Genomic DNA, 19496 nt, shown 5'->3' on the forward strand with positions numbered 1-19496 from the left:
TGTATTTAGTATTTAATCTTCTTTTGAGTTACAGAAATGTTTTTTTCTTATTTTATCATTTCTTGATTTTTTAAACTTGATTTATATAAAACACATTTCCTTTCCTTTCTTTCTGTATCTCTGTCGTATATGTTAACCTTTATAGATCATAATAGTGAACTAAAAGATCAAGGTCTACTTGATGAAAACTGGAACTAGCACTGAGAACCCAATACATTACCGGACGGAAGTGGACATTTATTTTACTAAGAAAAATGGGTTTTGAACCTAATTTTTTGAAACAAAAATACAATGTGTTTTAGAAATTATATCCTAAATATAATCTCTCAGCAGAGATTTTTTGAGAGAGCTCAAAGGAAAGGAATTATTTCGAAGATAAGCATTGCTGTAGAGAAAGGACAATTCTTAATACTGAAAGTTATAAGTAAATTTTATCTTTCATCTCCATTAATATTTTTTTCTTGCTTATTTGCTTACACCTTGATGTCAACTCCTCACATTTGTCTGCTGCTCCTATTTAGTTACCCAAGAGCCCCAAAATGCACCATGCTATTGAGGACTATCTAACCCAAAGAAGAATTCTATGCTATTACAATTCAATTTCTACTTCTCACCAAAACTCCCATTAAGGCATAGTAGACAGATCTAATTGAGCTTTTAATAAAAAATAAATTATATCAGACTAATTTAAACTAAAGTATGAATGACTAGCAGCCTATATCAGGAATATGAAGCCAACTTAAGTTATAAAAAGTAGACTTTCTAGCAAAGTGTGTTAATACATATGGGAAGCAGGGCCACCTCAATCATTCTTACCTTGTATACCAAACTGAATGATAAGCATGGTACTATATTTTATATTTCCCTTTTTGTATTTTGATAATGCTATTGAACAATTATTCACACCTAGCTTTAGCCTTTGAAAGAAATATTTTTAAATTTTATGTGTGTGTATAGATAGCATTTCAAAAAGATTTCCACTAAATAGTGAAACTGTTTTCTAAAATGAATCTAGTCGTAAAGCAATTATCTTAAAAATAAAACATCAGAATAATTGTTGTCATGACTTGATTTAGGAGTACAGGTAGGCACACCAAATCATATTAGGTAGAAATAATAAGCTGTTTGAATGTCTATGGCATTCATTTTTTCAACTTGCTTACGTTAAAAGCCTGATTAAGAACTGTTGTCATGCCAGACCCCTATTAACTCCAATAGGGATGACATGTGACGTCGTGTCTGAGAGGAAGAAGGAGAGACCCAGAGTCAGTGAATCAGACACAGTTTATTGAGGAGTTATATACAGTTCGGGCCAGGAGTGGTGGGCTGGACAGGAAAACTGCTACTGTTTATAAAAAGCATACAGGATATGTAGCATTTTCATTTAGGAATCTCTAGCTAGCAACCTACATTTTACCTGAAACAAACATCCTGAGTCCCCTTTATGGCCTGAGTTCCAAGGTATGGGCAAGGGGTTCAGAAGTCCCCCATAGTTAAGGAGTGAATCTCTAGGTTGGCCACTCCCAAATTTCTTAGGTCTGAACTCCAAACAAACCTTCTTCTTACACCATAGGGACCTTCTCAGCATATGCTTGAGTTATTGCTATCAAGTACATCTGCCGTACAATGACATAACAAAGATTTGGCTTTTTAGCTTTAGTTTTACAGGTTTTCTTTTTTTTAACTTCTGTTTTTTCTTTTATCTATTATTTATTTATTTATTTATTGAGATGGAGCTTTCACTCTGTCTCCCAGGCTGGAGTGCAGTGGCAGCATCTCAGCTCACTGCCACCTCCGCCTCCCAGGGTCAAGCGATTCTCTTGCCTCAGCTTCCTGAGTAGCTGGGATTACAGGTGTGTGCCACCACACCCAGCTAACTTTTTGTATTTTTAGTAGAGACTGGATTTCACCATGTTGGCCAGGCTGGTCTTGAATTCCTGACCTCAGGTGATCCAGCCTTCTTGGCCTCCCAAAGTTTACACGATTACAGGCGTGAGCCACCATGCCCAGCTTTTAACTTTTATTTTAAGTTCAGGAATATATGTGCAGATTTGTTACATAGGTAAACTTGTGTCATGGGGGTTCATTGTACAGATTACTTCATAACCCAGGCATTAAGCTTAGTACCTTAGTTATTTTTCCCGATCCTCTCCCTCGTCCCACCTTCCACTCTCCCAAAGGCTCCAGTGTATGTCGTTCCCCTCTATGTGTCCATGTGTTCTTATCATTTAGCTCCCACTTACAAGTGAGAACATGTGGTATTTGGTTTCCTGTTCCTGTATTGGTTTGCTACAGATAATGGCCTCCAGTGCCAAATTAGAAAACTGAATCTGTCTTCAAGGTTGAGGCAGATTCAGCTTCTTAATTATTCATCTTGAAAATCTGTCCTTGAATTTCAGGCAGGTGGCCACAAGTTGGCAGTAATGTGACACTCTCACATGGTTGTAACCACATGGTTGGACTTTCTTACAAGCCCCCATAGATTTAGAAGGAAGAATTAATGTTAATTTATTTTATTAAAGATCTTTTTTATTAAAATAAATGATGTGTGGTAAGTTTTATTTACATGAAATCAGATCATTTCTTTTGGAGCAATCATTTTTAACAAATTTCTAAAACATGATTAAGTAATTTGCCTTTTAATCTCTTCACTGGTTCTTTTTCTTTTCCCCTTTAAATCACAACCTGTTTAGAGAGAAGACTGAGTTACTGTTTGTTTTTTTTTTTTTTTTACTGATGTTTTGCTTCCATAATCTTCCTGGTCCTGTAACTGACTGCAGTCTTTTGGCTAGCTTGGTGTTAAAGTTCTTTTGGATTTATATCTCAGCTCTTAGTGACTGTGACTTCTGTAACGAAAGGGAATCCTTTCTGCGACTGGTTAGCATCAAACTTCTTTCTCCACAAAGGTCCTTTATTTCTCTGCTTGCAGTTTTGTTCATTCCATGTAAATTCTTTGAATGCCTTGTTATAGCCAGTGCCCTGCACTAGGCACTGGAGAAAGAAGACTGACCATAATTTTCATGGCCTCTGTCCCTCATAATAGAGCTTACCATCTAGTAGAGGTTAATAGACCAACAAATTAGTTGTTACATTATGATCTTGCTTTTATTTTGCCAACTACAATTTGTTATCAATCCCAAGTGTGTTCTTTTGTGAGACCTCTGGAACCACCTCCTATTAACTCCAATAATAGCTTCTCTATTGCACTTAGTTTCTGGTTTACTTCTCCCACATTCATTCTAACTGCCTTGGGAGGTAGTCTGTGAAACATCTGTATGAAGTCTTTTACTGCAGTACCAGGTATAGCCCAGGGTATTACTAAACAAAGTTTTGGAATGAAACAAACCTGGGTTTGCGTCATGGTTCTGAGATTCACCGCGTTACTTGTGTAAATCATTTAACTCACCTGAATCCTCAAGTTTTAATACATATCAAATAGAAGGGAGAATATTTCTATTTAGGGTTGATTGACAGTTATTAATGACTACCTGTATATAAACTACCCAGCAGAAGTAGGTAATCCATAGATAACATTTCTATTCCCTGTCATTAGTCTATCTCAAATCGTGTGTGAATGTCTAATATCACATTAAAGTATAGTACCGATAACCCAGTTTCTCAAAATAAACTACTTTTTAATCAAGAAAATCTGCTCATAAAAACTTCCTGAGATAAAATCCTTAAGAAGACAACTAAAATATTCTACTGATGTTTTTATTTTCCCTCATATTATATATATTATGTAATATATATTATCCATTATATATAATACATATACCAAATTATATATTAATTCAAACATGAAATTTAAGCGAAATTTTCAATATCCAACTTGTTCTCCTCAGACGCCATTTGTTCTCAAAATGCTTTTTAGAAGTTTTGTACCGGCCAGGCGCAGTTGCTCACGCCTGTAATCCCAGCACTTTGGGAGGCCGAGGAAGGAGGCGGATGACGAGTTCAGGAGATCGAGACTATCCTGGCTAACACGATGAAACTCCGTCTCTACTAAAAATACAAAAATTAGCCGGGCGAGGTGGCGGGCGCCTGTAGTCCCAGCTACTCAGGAGGCTGAGGCAGGAGAATGGCGTGAACCCGGGAGGCGGAGCTTGCAGTGAGCCGAGATCGGGCCACTGCACTCTGGCCTGGGCAACAGAGCAAGACTCTTGTCTCAAAAAAAAAAAAAAAGAAGTTTTGTACCTTAAATTATCTCCCCTTTAAAAGGGCTAGTTTTAGAATAAAGTAATCAAAGAAGTTTCCTTGGATTTTATACAGCTGGTCTTTGGCTTTCAGACTAGTTTATCTCTCTCTCTCTCTCTCTCTCTATATATGTATACATAAAGTCCAAGTTTGTTCTTTTTTGAGACCTCTGCAACTACCTCCTATTTACATATACACACAAAGAATCTACATTATTAGGTATTTAAAACTCATCAGAGGGAAAAATGTTACACTAATTGTTACAAATATTAAGAAATTTGTTGAAAATAAAAGTAGGGTAATATGAAAATAATCATAGAAATATTAAATATAGATTTTAAATTATTTACCATCCATTTATTAAAATAATCATGAACATTTATATTTATAGAAAATGTGATTAGTTTAATAGTTTTTAAACTGCATTATATTGCTATGCAGTATTTTTCCACTTTATTTACAGTAAATGTGTCTATTGTCAACATTAAACTATTAATTTAAGAAATTATTAATTTGAGCTGTAACTATTATATATTTAATTTCTGCTTGGATGTGCAAAAACATAAATTATTGTTTTATTTTGTGTTTAGCTTGGCATGTTTTAACATTTTGTAATATTGTAACATTAGAACATTTTAAAACCAAAAAATATATTGTTGAAAAATTAACGTGACACCAATTATGGGAACTTATTATATATTTTATAATAGTGTTATTGTCAACAGAATTTAGGAAATAAAAGAAATTGCATGAGAAATCATTGTGAAAAATTATATGGCATTGTAGTCTTTTCTATATTTTTTTCACATTTGTGTGTCCAGCATCGATTACAGTTACCTTTTATAATTTTACAAATTTAGAATTTGCTACATTTTCTTGTTGAATATTTTCAAGATTATTTTGTTTTTTAATACTAAATAATGTAGCCAAAAGTGTAAAAATATTAGCATTACATTTATTCATTCATTCATTTTCATAACAGTATGCTTTAGGATTAGGTACCTCCTGATATAGACTTCATTTACTAAGATATATTATCACTCTCCAGTTTTCTTTCGTATTAAAAAGTTCAACATATCTAGAACAGAATAAAATGGAGAAAGCAAAGAATAAAGGTAAACTCTAAGTTAATAGTCATTCAGTAATATGTAAACAATTCTCTATATGTTATCTAGAAATGCTTTTTTTAAACTTAAACACTCTATTTTCAGAAACTTTGTCTTATATTCCACAGAGACATTTATTTTATATTTTGAATAATATCAGATGAGGGTGAATGAATGATTTCTTAAAAAGTAGTCATGTGTAAAACATGCACATACCCCCAGGCACATATGATGGATCTTTATAACACACTAAGGTTTTATTTTTCAATTTGGTAAATGGTGAGATCCAGTTTCAAATCTTAACTTTTTCTAACATGTGAAAATACTCACAATGTAAAAACTAAAAAATTTACTAATTTTGAAATAGACCCTTATGTGAAGCAGTGAACTAAAATAAGGCAGTTTCTTTTTCTTCTGACCTCATCTTGGAAACTTTGACTGGATTCAGTAGTACTACACTTCCTCATTCATTTAGAAAATTGCCAGTGAGCTATGAGATGGATTCCTCGACCTCTTCAACTCATTTCTGCTTATTGTGTTCTGTCTTTATAATACGCAACTAAGTTCTCTTTCTTGCTTTTGTTATTTAAAAACATCTGAGTTATCCTTGGTAAGAGGATTCTCACTCGACATGTTATTAAAAGTGTATATAAATGTGTTGCTAAACTGACCTGAGCTTCTAGTTTCTACCTAAGTATGGGGTAGCCTTGGCAGGAGCAGTCACGGAGCAGCCGCGCCGCTGGAGCTGTAACACCGCCTCCTCAGTAAAGCTGTTTTCTTCTACTCTGGCTTGCCCTTGAATTCTTTCATGGGCAAAGTCAAGAACCCTGGCTGGCTTAGCCCCACTTCAGGGCTTGCCTGCCCTGCATCAGAATGACTCTTCTTGGAACTGGAGAATTAGGAAAGTACCTCTTTGAATAGTTAGGAAAGAAGCTTCTGGAAAATGCTGCACAGAACACTCCAGTTGAAACTTACAGTGAAACTTTAAATGTCAAAGAAGAAAAACAATATGTGTAGAGTGGCCATGCCTACACTGGTTTATGTAAATGTGAAAACATTCTTTGTAAAAATATGCAAGGTGATTTTATACTCATAGAGCAAATACTTGGTTCAAGTGGCAACTACTCTGAAAGCTAATATTGCTTTCCCTGAAAATATTTTTCTGTTTTTTGAAATACATAAAGTCTTGGACACTTTGTTGATTGAAAATCTCTTCGACTGGGGCTCATTTGCTTTATTTTCTTTCTTTCTTTTTTTTTTTTTTTTTCGCCCAGGCTGGAGTGCAGTGGCGTGATCTGTGCTCACTGTAAGCTCCACCTCCCGGGGTCACACCATTCTCCTGCCTCAGCCTCCCGAGTAGCTGGGACTACAGGCACCTACCACCACGCCTGGTTAACTTTTTGTATTTTTAGTAGAGACGGGTGTTCACCGTGTTAGCCAGGATGGTCTCCATCTCCTAACCTCGTGATCCGCCCTCCTCGGCCTCCCAGAGTGCTGGGATTCCTGGCATGAGTCACCGCGTCTTTTTTTTTGTTTTGTTTTTCGCCTTTAGTGCAATGCATCTACACCATTTTACATCTTACACACTAAGAAGTAAAAGCTCAGATTGAAAGGCAACATTGATGAGTGCAGTCCATAAACAAAAGTCCAGATTTGAACAAAGTTGTTAAACTTTGGAAAAGAAAATGAGTGAATATCATCTGCAAGGTACTGAAGTGTATCTGTGGTTTCAGCTATAACCCAGTCTGCAAATTCAGAGTTTCACATTCTATGTAGATCACATTTGTATAAGGTGATAAGTTTTTTCAAATGTAGTCAGTACAAAGAATCCTTAAATTTATGTTTTGTCTTTTCAAATTTAGTATTTATTATTTCATATCTTAAGTGTCACAATGCATAAGATAATGTGCCAGGCTTTTTTTTTTAACCATTTGTTTTGTGATATCAAACACCTGCCTAAATTTCTCCTCTTTGATTTTATTATTAACTAGAGCCATATGTTTATATACATAAAATTTACATGGAACATATTGTTCAATAGGGGTAGATCATATTTATTTTAAAATATGTTTTTGTTTTATTTGTCCTAAGCTAATAACTGTGAAATAAGTGAAACAGAATACCCGACTTTAAGAAACTGAAATCCAAGACAATCAAAAGTCTTTTAAATTTAACAATCATGATAAAAAGGCAACTGATTATTCCCTGTTCTGATTCTGTTTCAGGCTTCATAAGCATGAACTACTGAGGAAACAATCTTGGTACACAATCTATTAAACTTAACTCCAACTGAATAACTACTTTATCAAATCTGACATTTAATTGTACTATATCTCTGATTTAGTCAAAATTATAATGACACAATTCACATTTACTCTTAATTTCCCATACAGCCCCTGTGATTTATATTTGTTACTATAATGAAAATGTTTTGTTGATATTTACAGTCTGAGAAGATGAAAAGTAGTTTATAAATATATTTTTAATTCAAATTTTAGATTCCTTTATTGGAATAAAACAAAATATTTGCTGTTTACAAGATTGTTTCTGTGTCATGAACATTATCTCCCTCCAAGCCATATTTCCGGAATTACTGTCCTACCTAATTTAATCTTAGCTGTCACAGTCAGACAGACAGAAAGTGTGGGACACTTTTCCTGCATCTGTAGTGGAAACCTTAACAGCATCCAGTAACTGCTCCAGGTCTGTCAGATAAATACATGATTAACTGCATTTTTGTTTATGCTAATACAAAAAGTAATATATGCCTTTAAACGTTAATATGAATGCATACAGGTCAGTAATAATTACTTTACAAATTACTCCATTTATTCATATCTGGAAATGCTTGAATTTCCCAAGAATAAAAACTTAAAGTTAGAAAAGGATTTTTAGATCAGGTATTTCAACTACTATTTTTAAGTTTAATAAAACAAAACAAAACTGATGTCCAAAAACTGTAAGCTTGGAGAGAAGTAGAGAAAGGAATAAATTAACTAGACTATACTGACTCCTCTTAGCTCTCCAAAGCATATTAATGAGATTCCTTGTTGTGATGAACAGAGAGTCACCCACATTTAGAGAAAAGACGTTTGTTTTAAAAATATTTATGGAATTTGAGTAGGAAAAGATAAATTGCAGTTCTAAGTAAACATAGTAGTATGTATCACAATTTGAAGTGCTGTGAAGAGAATCATTAATCTAAACAAGACAGAATTTATGAGTTCACAATTAAATCAGGTGCAGTAAGAATTATAATTTATAATTACAATTTTTAAATTGTACTCTTTCTTGAAGAGGAGGCAAATTGGATTATGGATTAAACCATAGGCCAGTGGATATTCATTAGGATCCTGAAACCTAGCTGTGCCGTGGATTAAGCCTATAATTTTCTGAGTATAGGCAGATCACAATAAACAAATCAATGCTGATAAATAATGAAGTGTTCTTTTCCATCAACAATGACCTCATATTCTGGAATGAAGAAAAGAAAGACATAAGTAAATGAAATAGAGTAGAATAAGTGGGTATGTGTGTGTCAGTGTGAGGGTGTGAGTGTGTTTGTGTATTACAAAAAAAGGAATAATTATGTGGCAGATCAGGGAACATTTGCAAAAGTGGGCACTTGAATTGGGTCTGAAAGTATAAGTAGGGATGACCCACACAGTGAGGTAGAAAAGGGCATTTTAGGCAGCAAAGATGACATGAACCAAATAGAAAGGTACAAGGCAGTAAGCACACAGGATAATGTGAGGTTAGGCCCTGTTGTGTTTTTTGTTTGTTTGCTTGTTTTTTGTTTTTTAACTTTGATTTTAAGTTCAGGGATACATGTGCAGATGTGTTACATAGGTAAACTTATGTCATGGGGGTTTGTTTTACAGATTATTTCATCACCCAGGCATTAAGCCTACTACCCTTTAGTTATTTTTCCTGAATTTCTCCCTCCTCCTACCCTTCTCTCTCTGATGGGCCCAGGTGTGTGTTATTCCCCTTTATGTGTTTGTGTGTTCTCATGATTTAGCTCCCACTTATAAATGAGAACATGCAATATTTGGTTTCCTGTTCTTGCATTAGTTTGCTAAGGATAATGGCCTTCAGCTCCATCCATGTCCCTGCAAAAGACATGATCTCATTTTATTATGGCTGTGTACCATTCCATAGTGTATATGTACCACATTTTCTTCATCTAGTCTACTGTTGGTGGACGTTTAGATTCCATGCCTTTGTTATTGTGAATAGTGCTGCAGTGAACATACACATGCATGTGTCTTCATAATAGAATGATTTATATTCCTTTGGGTATATGCCCAATAATGGGATTACTGGATCAAATGATATTTCTGTCTTTAGGTCTTTGAGGAATTGCTGCACTGTGTTCCACAATGGTTGAACTAATTTACACTCCCACCAGTAGTGTGTAAGCATTCCTTTTCTTCCACAATATCAACAGCATCTTTTTCTTTTTTTTATTCTTTAATAATAACCATTCTGACTGATGTGAGATGGTATCATTGTGATTTTGATTTGCATATCTCTAATGATGAATAATGTTGAGCTTTTTATCCTATGATTGTGGGCCACATGTATATCTTCTCTTGAAAAGTGTCTGTTCATGTCAGTTGCCCATGTTTTGCTAAGATTCCTTATTTTTTCTTGGAAATTTGTTTAAATTCCTTAAAGATAATGAATATTAGACCTTTGTCAGATGCATAGTTTGCAAAAATTTTCTCCCATTCTACAGGTTGTCTGTTTACTCTGTTGATAGTTTCTTTGTGCTGTGCAGAAGCTCTATAATTTAATAAGATCCCATTCATCAATTTTTACTTCTGTTGCAATTGCTGTTGGCATCTTCATCACAAAGTCTTTGCACATGCCTATGTCCTGCATAGTAATGTTTAGCTTATCTTCCAGGGTTTTTATAGTTTTGGGTTTTACAGTTAAATATTTAATCCCTCTTGAGCTAATTTTTGTGTATAGTGTAAGGAAGGAGTTCAGTTTCAATCTTCTGCATATGGCTAGCCAGTTATCCCAGCACTGTTTATCTAATAGGAAATCCTTTCCTCATTGCTTGTTTTTGTCAGGTTTGTTGAAGATCAGATAGTTGTAGCATGCGCTCTTATTTTTGAGGCCTCCATTCTGTTCCATTGGTCTATGTGTCCTTCTGTACAAGTGCCATGCTATTTTGTTTACTGTAGCCTTGCAGTACACTTTGAAGTTGAGTAGCATGGTGTCTCCAGCTTGTTATTTTTGCTTAGAACTGCCTTGGCTATTCAGGCTCTTTTTTGATTACATATGAATTTTAAAATAATATTTTCTAGTTCTTTGAAAAATTCCAGTGGTAGTTTAATAGGAATAGCATTGAGTCTATAAATTTCTTTGTGCCGTACGGCCATTTTAATGATATTGATTCTTCCTACTCAATAGCATGAAATGTTTTTCCGTTTGTTTGTGTCATCTCTGATTGCTCTGAGCAGGGTTTTGTAGTTCCCCTTGTAGAGGTCTTTCACCTCCCTAGTTAGCTGTATTCCTAGGTATTTTATTCTTTTTGTAGCAGTTGTGAGTGGGAGTATGCTCCTGATTTGACTCTTAACTTTACTGTTGGTTTATAGGAATGCTAGTGATTTTTGCATATCGATTTTGTATCTCGAGACTTTTTCAAGATTGTTTATCAGAGAAGCTATTGGACTGAGGCCATGGGGTTTGTGGATATAGGATCACGTCATCTGCAAAAAGAGACTGTTTGATTTCCTCTCTTCCTATTTGGATGCCCTTTATTTCTTTCTCTTGCCTGATTGTCCTTGTCAGGAATTCCAATACTATGTTGTTTTTTCATTCTGTTTTGTTTCATTTTATTTTTTATCATTTATTTTAATTTCAGGGGACATGTGCAGGTTTGTTACATAGGTAAACTTGTCATGAGAGTTTGTTGTACAGATTATTTCATCACCCAAGTATTAAGCCTAGTACTTATTGGTTATTTTTCCTGTTCCTCTGATACTGATCCTCCTCCCACTTTCCACCCTCCAAAAGGCCATATTGTGTGTTGTTTCTTTCTGTGTGGCTATGTATTCTTATCATTTAGCTGATAGACTGGATAAAGAAAATGTGGTATTGCATCAATACTATGTTGAATAGGGGTGGTGAGAGAGGGCATCCTTGTCTTGTTCCAGTTTTCAAGAGGAATGTTTCAAGCTTTTGCCCATTTATTATAGCATGATGTTGGCTGTGGGATGTTATTTACACATGGCTCTTAATATTCTGAGGCCTGGTTCTAGACATGGAGTGAACTGCATACTTTGCCAAGGAGTTTTACCTCATATGATAATCAGCAGGGAGCTAGTAAATGGTCTCATGCAGAATAATAAATATAAGTTTCTATTTTAGAAGGAATAATCCTTCAGCAGTATGGAAGATGAAGGTATGGCTAAGGATGAAAAAAAAAAAAAAAAAAACTTCCTAAAGAAAAATCAAAGTAGTTAAAGCAGTAAATAAAAGGGTATGACTATGAATTGTGGGGGAAAGATTGGATTTTAAAGTTTATAAAAAGTTAATATTTATGGGGTTTAATGTCCAATTAGATCACTATTAAAGAGATAGGGTTGCTTTCCGGCGGTGAAGACCTACCCACACGAGAACATGCCTCTCGCAAAGGATCTCCTTCATCCCTCCCCAGAAGAGGAGAAGAGGAAACACAAGAAGAAATGCCTGGTGCAGAGCCCCAATTCCTACTTCATGGATTTGAAATGCCCAGGATGCTATAAAATCACCACGGTCTTTAGCCATGCACAAACGGTAGTTTTGTGTGTTGGCTGCTCCACTGTCCTCTGCCAGCCTACAGGAGGAAAAGCAAGGCTTACAGAAGGATGTTCCTTTAGGAGGAAGCAGCACTAAAGGCACTCTGAATCAAGATGAGTGGGAAACCATCTCAATAAACACATTTTGGATAAAAAAAAAAAAAAAAGATAGGGTTTACCCCCAGTATCTCAAGGAGAGTTTACTAGAACTATGTAAGACTATAGTCAGTAATCCAAGAAAAGGTTGTACAAAAGAACTAAAGTGATCTGAGGAAACGGGCAAAACATCTCCATTTTTTTTTTCACAGTCTCTCATTTCTGCTGCTCTCTCTAGATTGAGTTTTTGTGAACCTTTATCTTCAGATAAACTTTTATCTTGCTTGATCATCAGAGAACATGATTCATAATTCATATATGATCATCTTACATAACTTTCCTAATTCACTACCAACTGCTAATACCACATTTTGTCTATGTTCCAACTTCAAATCCTAGAAATAACATTTTATGGTCTTTGGTACACCAATATGCAGATGTGGAAAGAAAGCGAATTTGGGTAAGAAGAGCTAATTCCTTTTTTGGATGCGTTTACCTAAAAACAAAAATTATCAGGAGGCATTTGGATATAAAAATTGAGTACAGGGGAGCAATCCAGGATGGAGATACAACTGGAACATTATTAACTTATAAATTATTTTTAAAATCATGGAACTAAATGAGAGTTGGTGAATTAAACATCTGACTAAAGATGGACCCCAGAGGTATAACATAGCCAAGGAATTTATTTTAAAAATGATGAAAATAAGTTGAAAAGCAATATATTTCAATTGAGAGCTGATAATGTATCAAGAAAAGCAAGGATATAAAGAATTTCAGGAAATGAATTGGCAAATGGTACCAAAATTTGATAGACAGTTGTCACATAAAGAGTAAAGTGAGAGGATTTATAGAGCATCACTGATGATGTTAACAAAACACTTTCAGTGGAGTGATGGGAACAGAAGCCAGACCCTCCTTATTGAGGGAAAAAAAATGATCGATAAGAAATCAAAGACAAGATTATAGATCATTCATCCAAATGAGAAGACTTAAGTGCAGATGGATGGGGCTAAAGGATTTTCCAAGTCACGTCTTACCAAGAAATAAAGGATAAAAATACAGAAAAGAGAATTACTATGCCCTAAAAAAGAATTACTATTACTATTCCCCTCAAATTTGTATGTTAATATTCTAACCCCCAAATTGATGGTGTCTTAGATTGTTTACTGTTGCTATAACAGAATACCTAAGCCTGGGTAATTTATGAAGAAAAGAGATTTGTTTAGCTCATGACACTGGTGACTGGAAAGCTCAAGAGCATGGTGCTGGGATCTGCCTGGCTTCTGTAAGGGCAATGTGCAGCTTCAAGACAAGGTGCAAAAGTAGAAAGGTTACTGGATGTGTGTAAACAGACTAAACATGAAGAGCAACCTTGATTTATAACAACCTGCTCTCAAAGTAACTAATCTAGTTTCTCAAGAATAAAATATGACTCCCTTGTGATGGTATTAATCTATTCATGAGGGATCCACTGCCCTGACCCAAACAACTCCCATTAGGTCCCACCTTCCAATATTGTTTCTTTGGCAATTAAATTTCAGCATTAATTTTCGTGCAGACAAATCACATCCAATTCATAGTACATAGTGTTAAAAGCTAAGGCTTTTGGGAGGTGATTAGGTCATGAGGGCAGAGTCCTCATGAATGGGATTTGTGCCCTTATGAAAGAGGCCTCAAATATGAAAACATTTCTTTGTCCCTTCTATCATGTGAGAACACAGTGAGGTCTCTATCTATGAAAAAAACAACCTTCACCAAACATTGCATCTGCTGGGACCTTGATCTTGGGCTTCCCAGCCTCAAGAACAGTGAGAAATCAATAGTAGTATGTTGTTTATAAGCCACTCAGTTTATGGTATTTTGTTATGGCAACACAAAGGGAGTAAGACAAGAGTAAATAAATTGCTGAAGCAAGATACCTAAGGAGTTTGTAGGGTATCCTATCTAGTAGAGATTAACTCCAAGCAGAAGGAGGAACACTTCTTTCTAGAAGAATAACAGAAGCTGGTACACATTGTCTTGTCCTAACTCTTTCATAAATACTTCTGTTTATTTTTGTATGACTTTTCTTACTGATACTTTAGATTAAATTTAGGGCTGTGGAATGTAGTAAAATTATTTAAATGTCTTGCTTTTGAGACACAAAGGTCCTGTGATAGATGTAAAGCTATGTAAGAAAAATCTGTAAACAAATTAGGGATTGACAACTGTTTTAAAAAACTAAATAAATGATAAAACACAATAAAAATTCAATTTAAAAATTAATAAAATGAAACAAAACAGTTCAAGCACGCTGTGGTTTCCCCTCACCAATTACCACAATTTTTGCTAGACTTTGGATAGGTGTAGGTTTTCCTCTAACAGTACAAACAAACACTTTAATTCCAAGGACAAATACTTTATGGATAAATATTAACATTATAGGAGTATTATTTTATAACATAGGAAATAGCAACTTCAGAGTTGTTGTTTGACTTGCTGAATATCATAAAATATTCAAATTATTTTTAATATAATCTGAGCTCTTTGTGTTTTCCATTATGTGGGTCAACTAGTTGAGGATAATAACCTCAATAAGATTTAAATTATACTTCTTAAAGGTACTGAGGTTTATTAACTAGCATTCATGTGTCAAAGATTTGGGTGATCTGTCAGTGTTGGGGTGGTTACCGTTAATAAAGTCAATACTTAGAACTCTTGCAATTTTAGAGCAGCACTTCACAACGTGTGGTCCTTAGAATGCCATATTTTTAGAAGTGCAGATTCTCAGGTCTACCCAAGATCTACTGGACTAGAAACTCAGGAATCTGTTTTAACAAGCCTTCCAGGTGATTCTCTTCTTCTTATATTTTGAGAACCACTATTCTTTTATTTATTTATTTATTTTGAGACAGAGTCTGACTCTGTCGCCCAGGCTGGAGTGCAGTGGCATGATCTCTGCTCACTGCAATCTCCGCCTCTTAGGTTCAAGCGATTCTCCTGCCTCAGCCTCCTGAGTAGCTGGGATTACAGGCATGCACCACTGTGCCTGGGTAATTTTTTGTATTTTTAGTAGGGACGGGATTTCACCATGTTGGTCAGACTGGTCTCGAACTCCTGACCTTATGATCCACCCGCCTTGGCCTCCCAAAGTGCTGGGATTACAGGCGTGAGCCACAGCGCCTGGCTGAGAACCACTATTTTTAAGGCTACAACTTACCTACAATAAATACTAAAAGGACCAAGTGATGAAAAACAGATGTTCCAAATTTATATTACTTCCATTTAAATATTAAACAATTTTCATTTTTTTGAATTATAAAGCACATCTTAGGCCGGGCGCGGTGGCTCAAGCCTGTAATCCCAGCACTTCGGGAGGCCGAGACGGGTGGATCGCGAGGTCAGGAGATCGAGACCATCCTGGCTAACACGGCGAAACCCCTCTCTACTAAAAATAGAAAAAAAACTAGCCGGGCGAGTTGGCGGCGCCTGTAGTCCCAGCTACTCGGGAGGCTGAGGCAGGGAATGGCGTAAACCGGGAGGCGGAGCTTGCAGTGAGCTGAGATCCGGCCACTGCACTCCAGCCTGGGGGACTGCGAGACTCCGTCTCAAAAAAAAAAAAAAAAAAAAAAAAAAAAAAAAAAAAAAAAAAAAAAATAAAGCACATCTTATGTTTTTGTATGCTTTGTCAAAGATCAGTTGGTTGTTAAGTATTTGGCTTTATCTCTGGGTTCTCTATTATGTTCCATTGGTTTACATTCCTATTTTTATACCAGTACCCTGCTGTTTTGGCTGCTATGGCCTCACAGCATACTTGGTAAATGTGATGCCTCTAAATTTGTTCTTTTTGCTTAGTATTGCTTTGGCTATTCACGCTCATTTTTTTGTTCCATATTAATTTTAGGAGGATTTTTTTTTTTTTTTTGGTTCTGCGAGGAAAGATGATGGTATTCTGATCAGAATTGCATGGAATCTGTAGATTGCTTTGGGCAGTATGGTCATTTTCACAATATCAGTTCTTTCCATCCATGATCTTGGGATGTGTTTCCATTTGTTTTTATTATCTATGATTTCTTTCAGCACTTTTTTGTTTTTTGTTTTTTTTTCTGTAGTTTTTCTTGTAGAGATCTTTCACACCCTTGGTTAAGTATATTTCTAAGTATCTTTTATTTTGCAGCAAAGAAACATATATTAGGGAAAAGATACTGTATTCAGTAAATTGTGCTGGAAAAAGTGGTAAGCCACATGTAGAAGAATGAAACTGGATCCCCAGCTCTCACCTAATACAAAAATCAACTCAAGATGGATCAAAGACTTAGATATAACACCTGAAACCATGAACATTCTAAAAGATAACACCAGAAAAACTCTTCTAAATGTTGGCTTAGGCAAAGAATTCATGACTAAGACACCAAAAGAAAATGCAACAAAAACAAAAGTAAATGAATGGGACTCAATTAAACTAAAAAGCTTCTGCACAACAAAGAAATAATCAGAAGAGTAAACAGACAACCTACATAATGGAAGAAAATATTCACCAACTATGCATCTCACAAAGGACTAGTATCCAGAATTTACAAGGAACTCAAACAAACCAGCAATAAATAAATAAATAAATACAAAAATCCCATTAAAAAGTGGGTAAAGGGCATGAATAGACAATCCTTAAAAGAAGATATACAAACAGCCAATAAACATTAACAAAAAAATTCAGCATCGCTAATCACCAGGGAAATGCAAATTAAAACCACAGTGAGATTCCACCTTACTCCTGCAAGAATGTCCACAATTAAAAAGTTAGAAAACAATAGATGTTGGCATGGATGTGATGATAATCAGATCAATGAATACAGATTTGGGAAGAAATGGGCATAATTAGTTTCAGCTAGCCAACACGCTGGTCCCAGTATACCACTGGCTACAGCGTTCTAAAAGTGTCCTCATACGGCTCTATTAAACATTCAAGAACTTTGACCAATATATCCTCTGCCAAATGCTCTCAAGAAATCTTGGTGGTGTAGGTGTGGGGGTAAGGTGGGGGTTTTTCTGAAATGGAATCATGTTAATGTGAACTTAATGTTAAATATGAGTTTTCAGAAAATGTGCTTTACTTTTAGTAGGCTAAATACCTACATTGTAAAATTAAAAAAAAAATCTGTAATGATCTCTTAATTTATTCATTATACTATTATACGTGGCAGGCATTTTTTTCCTGGCTCTCATATCACTTGTGTTTGTTTTATACTAATGAAATATAGAAAAACTCTGTAGTATATAGGGCCCGATGGAACTTTTAAGAGTAAGCAATTTTAATATGTATATTATGGAAAAATCATCTCAGGAATATTCATTTATAAATATGCAGCTACAGTTTCTAGAATATCAAAAAATAATCCTTTCACCTGAGTTGTCTTGAGTAAATAACTTTTAGGGTTTTAAATTGGATTGTTTATGTAATCATTATAAAGGTGATCTGAGGTAAATTGCTTAAGCATTTTCTTTAGCTTTTTGCAAGATGAAAAATGGAGAACAAATATTTGTTCAAATATCGAGTCGAACTAATTTTGAAGAGAAATCTCTAAATACTTTATTAAATGACCAAAATATGAGAAAATGTTTAAAAAGACTGCAAATAGAAACACATCACTTTAAAGCATACAAAGAGATAAATGGAAAAGTATTTTCCCAGAACATGCTAAAAAATAAAACCTTAGAATATCCAGGATACTGTATTTATTCATCCTTACAACATGAATTTTAAATATCTTAGTGACTGAGCTATCATTTTCAGTGTTCTGTATGAATTCTTACCTTCTCAGAAGATTATGTAGATATAATAGATACTTCTGCAATATATATATCCATGATAAGATTTGTATTTTTACAAGAGAAAATATATCAAGTCCAACAGAACTTAAGAAAATAAAATTTAATTAACTCTACATGATCTAGACCTTGCTAATATTGTATATCAAAAAAGAATTCTAGTTTATATTCTTTTGTCTGTAAGATGGGGGAGCTGTTGCATTATAAAAAATACTGGTCAGTTCCATTCCTGTAAGCATTTTCTTTTGATTAAAACCATTTGTAATAAAAAGGATGACCCAAACCTTTGTAAATGATATTTTAGCTGGATTATAGTCTAATGAAATTGTGCTTTTAAAAGTGCTTCAATTACTACAACTATAAAGTCTTGGTTTACTAGGAATATGTATAAAGTGAAGTATCCATTATTCCTTTAACATCAGTATATATTGTTTAACATTCTATTTTTGGGCTAAGACTTCCTAGGCTTTACAGAAGAGATATTGTTTAGCTGACCAGCATAAAAATGTGTGTGTGTGTGTGCATGTGTATGTATAAAAATAAATGTTCTGTTGTTATTTAGTTATGTCTCCCCTGAAAACACTGATAGATCCAACAATTCTCTTGATTCCTCTTAAAGATAAGCAAGAAGAAGAATAAAGTATGTCAAACTTAAACTTGAGTAAATCCAAGTTGGAAAACAAAACTAGACTTTTTTTAAAACATCCTACTGGATGAATGTTGAGAGAGACAAAAATATTAACACCACATAAATTATAACCTAGAGAAAATTCTAAACCGGGTTGAAAACCTACACATAAGCAGTCAATATCTTACACTTATGCAATACAATTTTTTTTTACAGAAAGAACTTTAGTAATTACCTCATGCTGTATTTATAAGAAAGAAGACAAGGAAGAAAAATTCTTTACAGTATGCAATTGCTTTTCTCCTGCCTTATCTTGGTATTTGTAGAAACCCTTGGAAATAGGAAAAGTGAACCTTGTGTCCCTGTTCTATAGTTTAAAAAATTGACATACATAAGTTATTTTTAATTTATCCAGTTAATCACCAGTAATCATGATGCTTTATGAATGACAATTCTTTTACATTTATTCAAAAATATGGGGAAAATAAATGACATCTGCCTACATAACTTAAATTTCTTGAAAAAAATGTGTATAGAAATAACTTGTTATGAAATGTTATAGAAATATTAGTTCTTGGTCTCTTATAGTAAGTGGCTAATCATCATGTCTACCTTTATGTATAATTTATTTACATTTTAAAGTGTTCTAACCTTGAACACATAGGGAACAAATATCTGATGATAGGTGTTTGCAAGGCAGGGTCAGTGTTTTTTCTTGATATTTTCTCTGAAATACCTGAGTATCTACTAGGAATCTAACATAGAAGGGTAATTACATATTAGGATGGTAGCAAATTTTTATACACCCAATTTATGGCCAAGCAAAACAAAGTATAATGTGTCTGAGCATGTATGTGCTCCTTTCAC

At 34.6% G+C, this 19496-nt stretch overlaps 1 protein-coding gene and 1 non-coding gene across 2 annotated transcripts; one reads left to right on the forward strand and one right to left on the reverse strand.

Annotated features, from left to right (window-relative positions):
• Positions 1–7894: 7894 nt before the first annotated feature.
• LOC117071879 lies at positions 7895–8025 on the reverse strand. The gene has a single exon (XR_004432608.1). It is a non-coding gene; the product is annotated as a small nucleolar RNA SNORA31 (small nucleolar RNA).
• Positions 8026–11905: 3880 nt separating this feature from the next.
• Positions 11906–12264, forward strand: LOC117069718 (40S ribosomal protein S27-like). Its single transcript, XM_033188174.1, has one exon. It carries the CDS (start codon positions 11940–11942, stop codon positions 12192–12194), a length of 255 nt encoding a protein of 84 aa, XP_033044065.1. The 5' UTR covers positions 11906–11939; the 3' UTR covers positions 12195–12264.
• Positions 12265–19496: the final 7232 nt, after the last annotated feature.

Source organism: Trachypithecus francoisi, unplaced genomic scaffold (assembly GCF_009764315.1).
Source record: "Trachypithecus francoisi isolate TF-2019V2 unplaced genomic scaffold, Tfra_2.0 Lachesis_group3, whole genome shotgun sequence".
Lineage (NCBI taxonomy): Eukaryota > Metazoa > Chordata > Mammalia > Primates > Cercopithecidae > Trachypithecus > Trachypithecus francoisi.

What these genes read in the sequence shown, in the direction of transcription:
- LOC117069718 (XM_033188174.1), top strand. Translation starts at nt 11,940, where the DNA reads ATGCCTCTCGCAAAGGATCTCCTTCATCCCTCCCCAGAAGAGGAGAAG.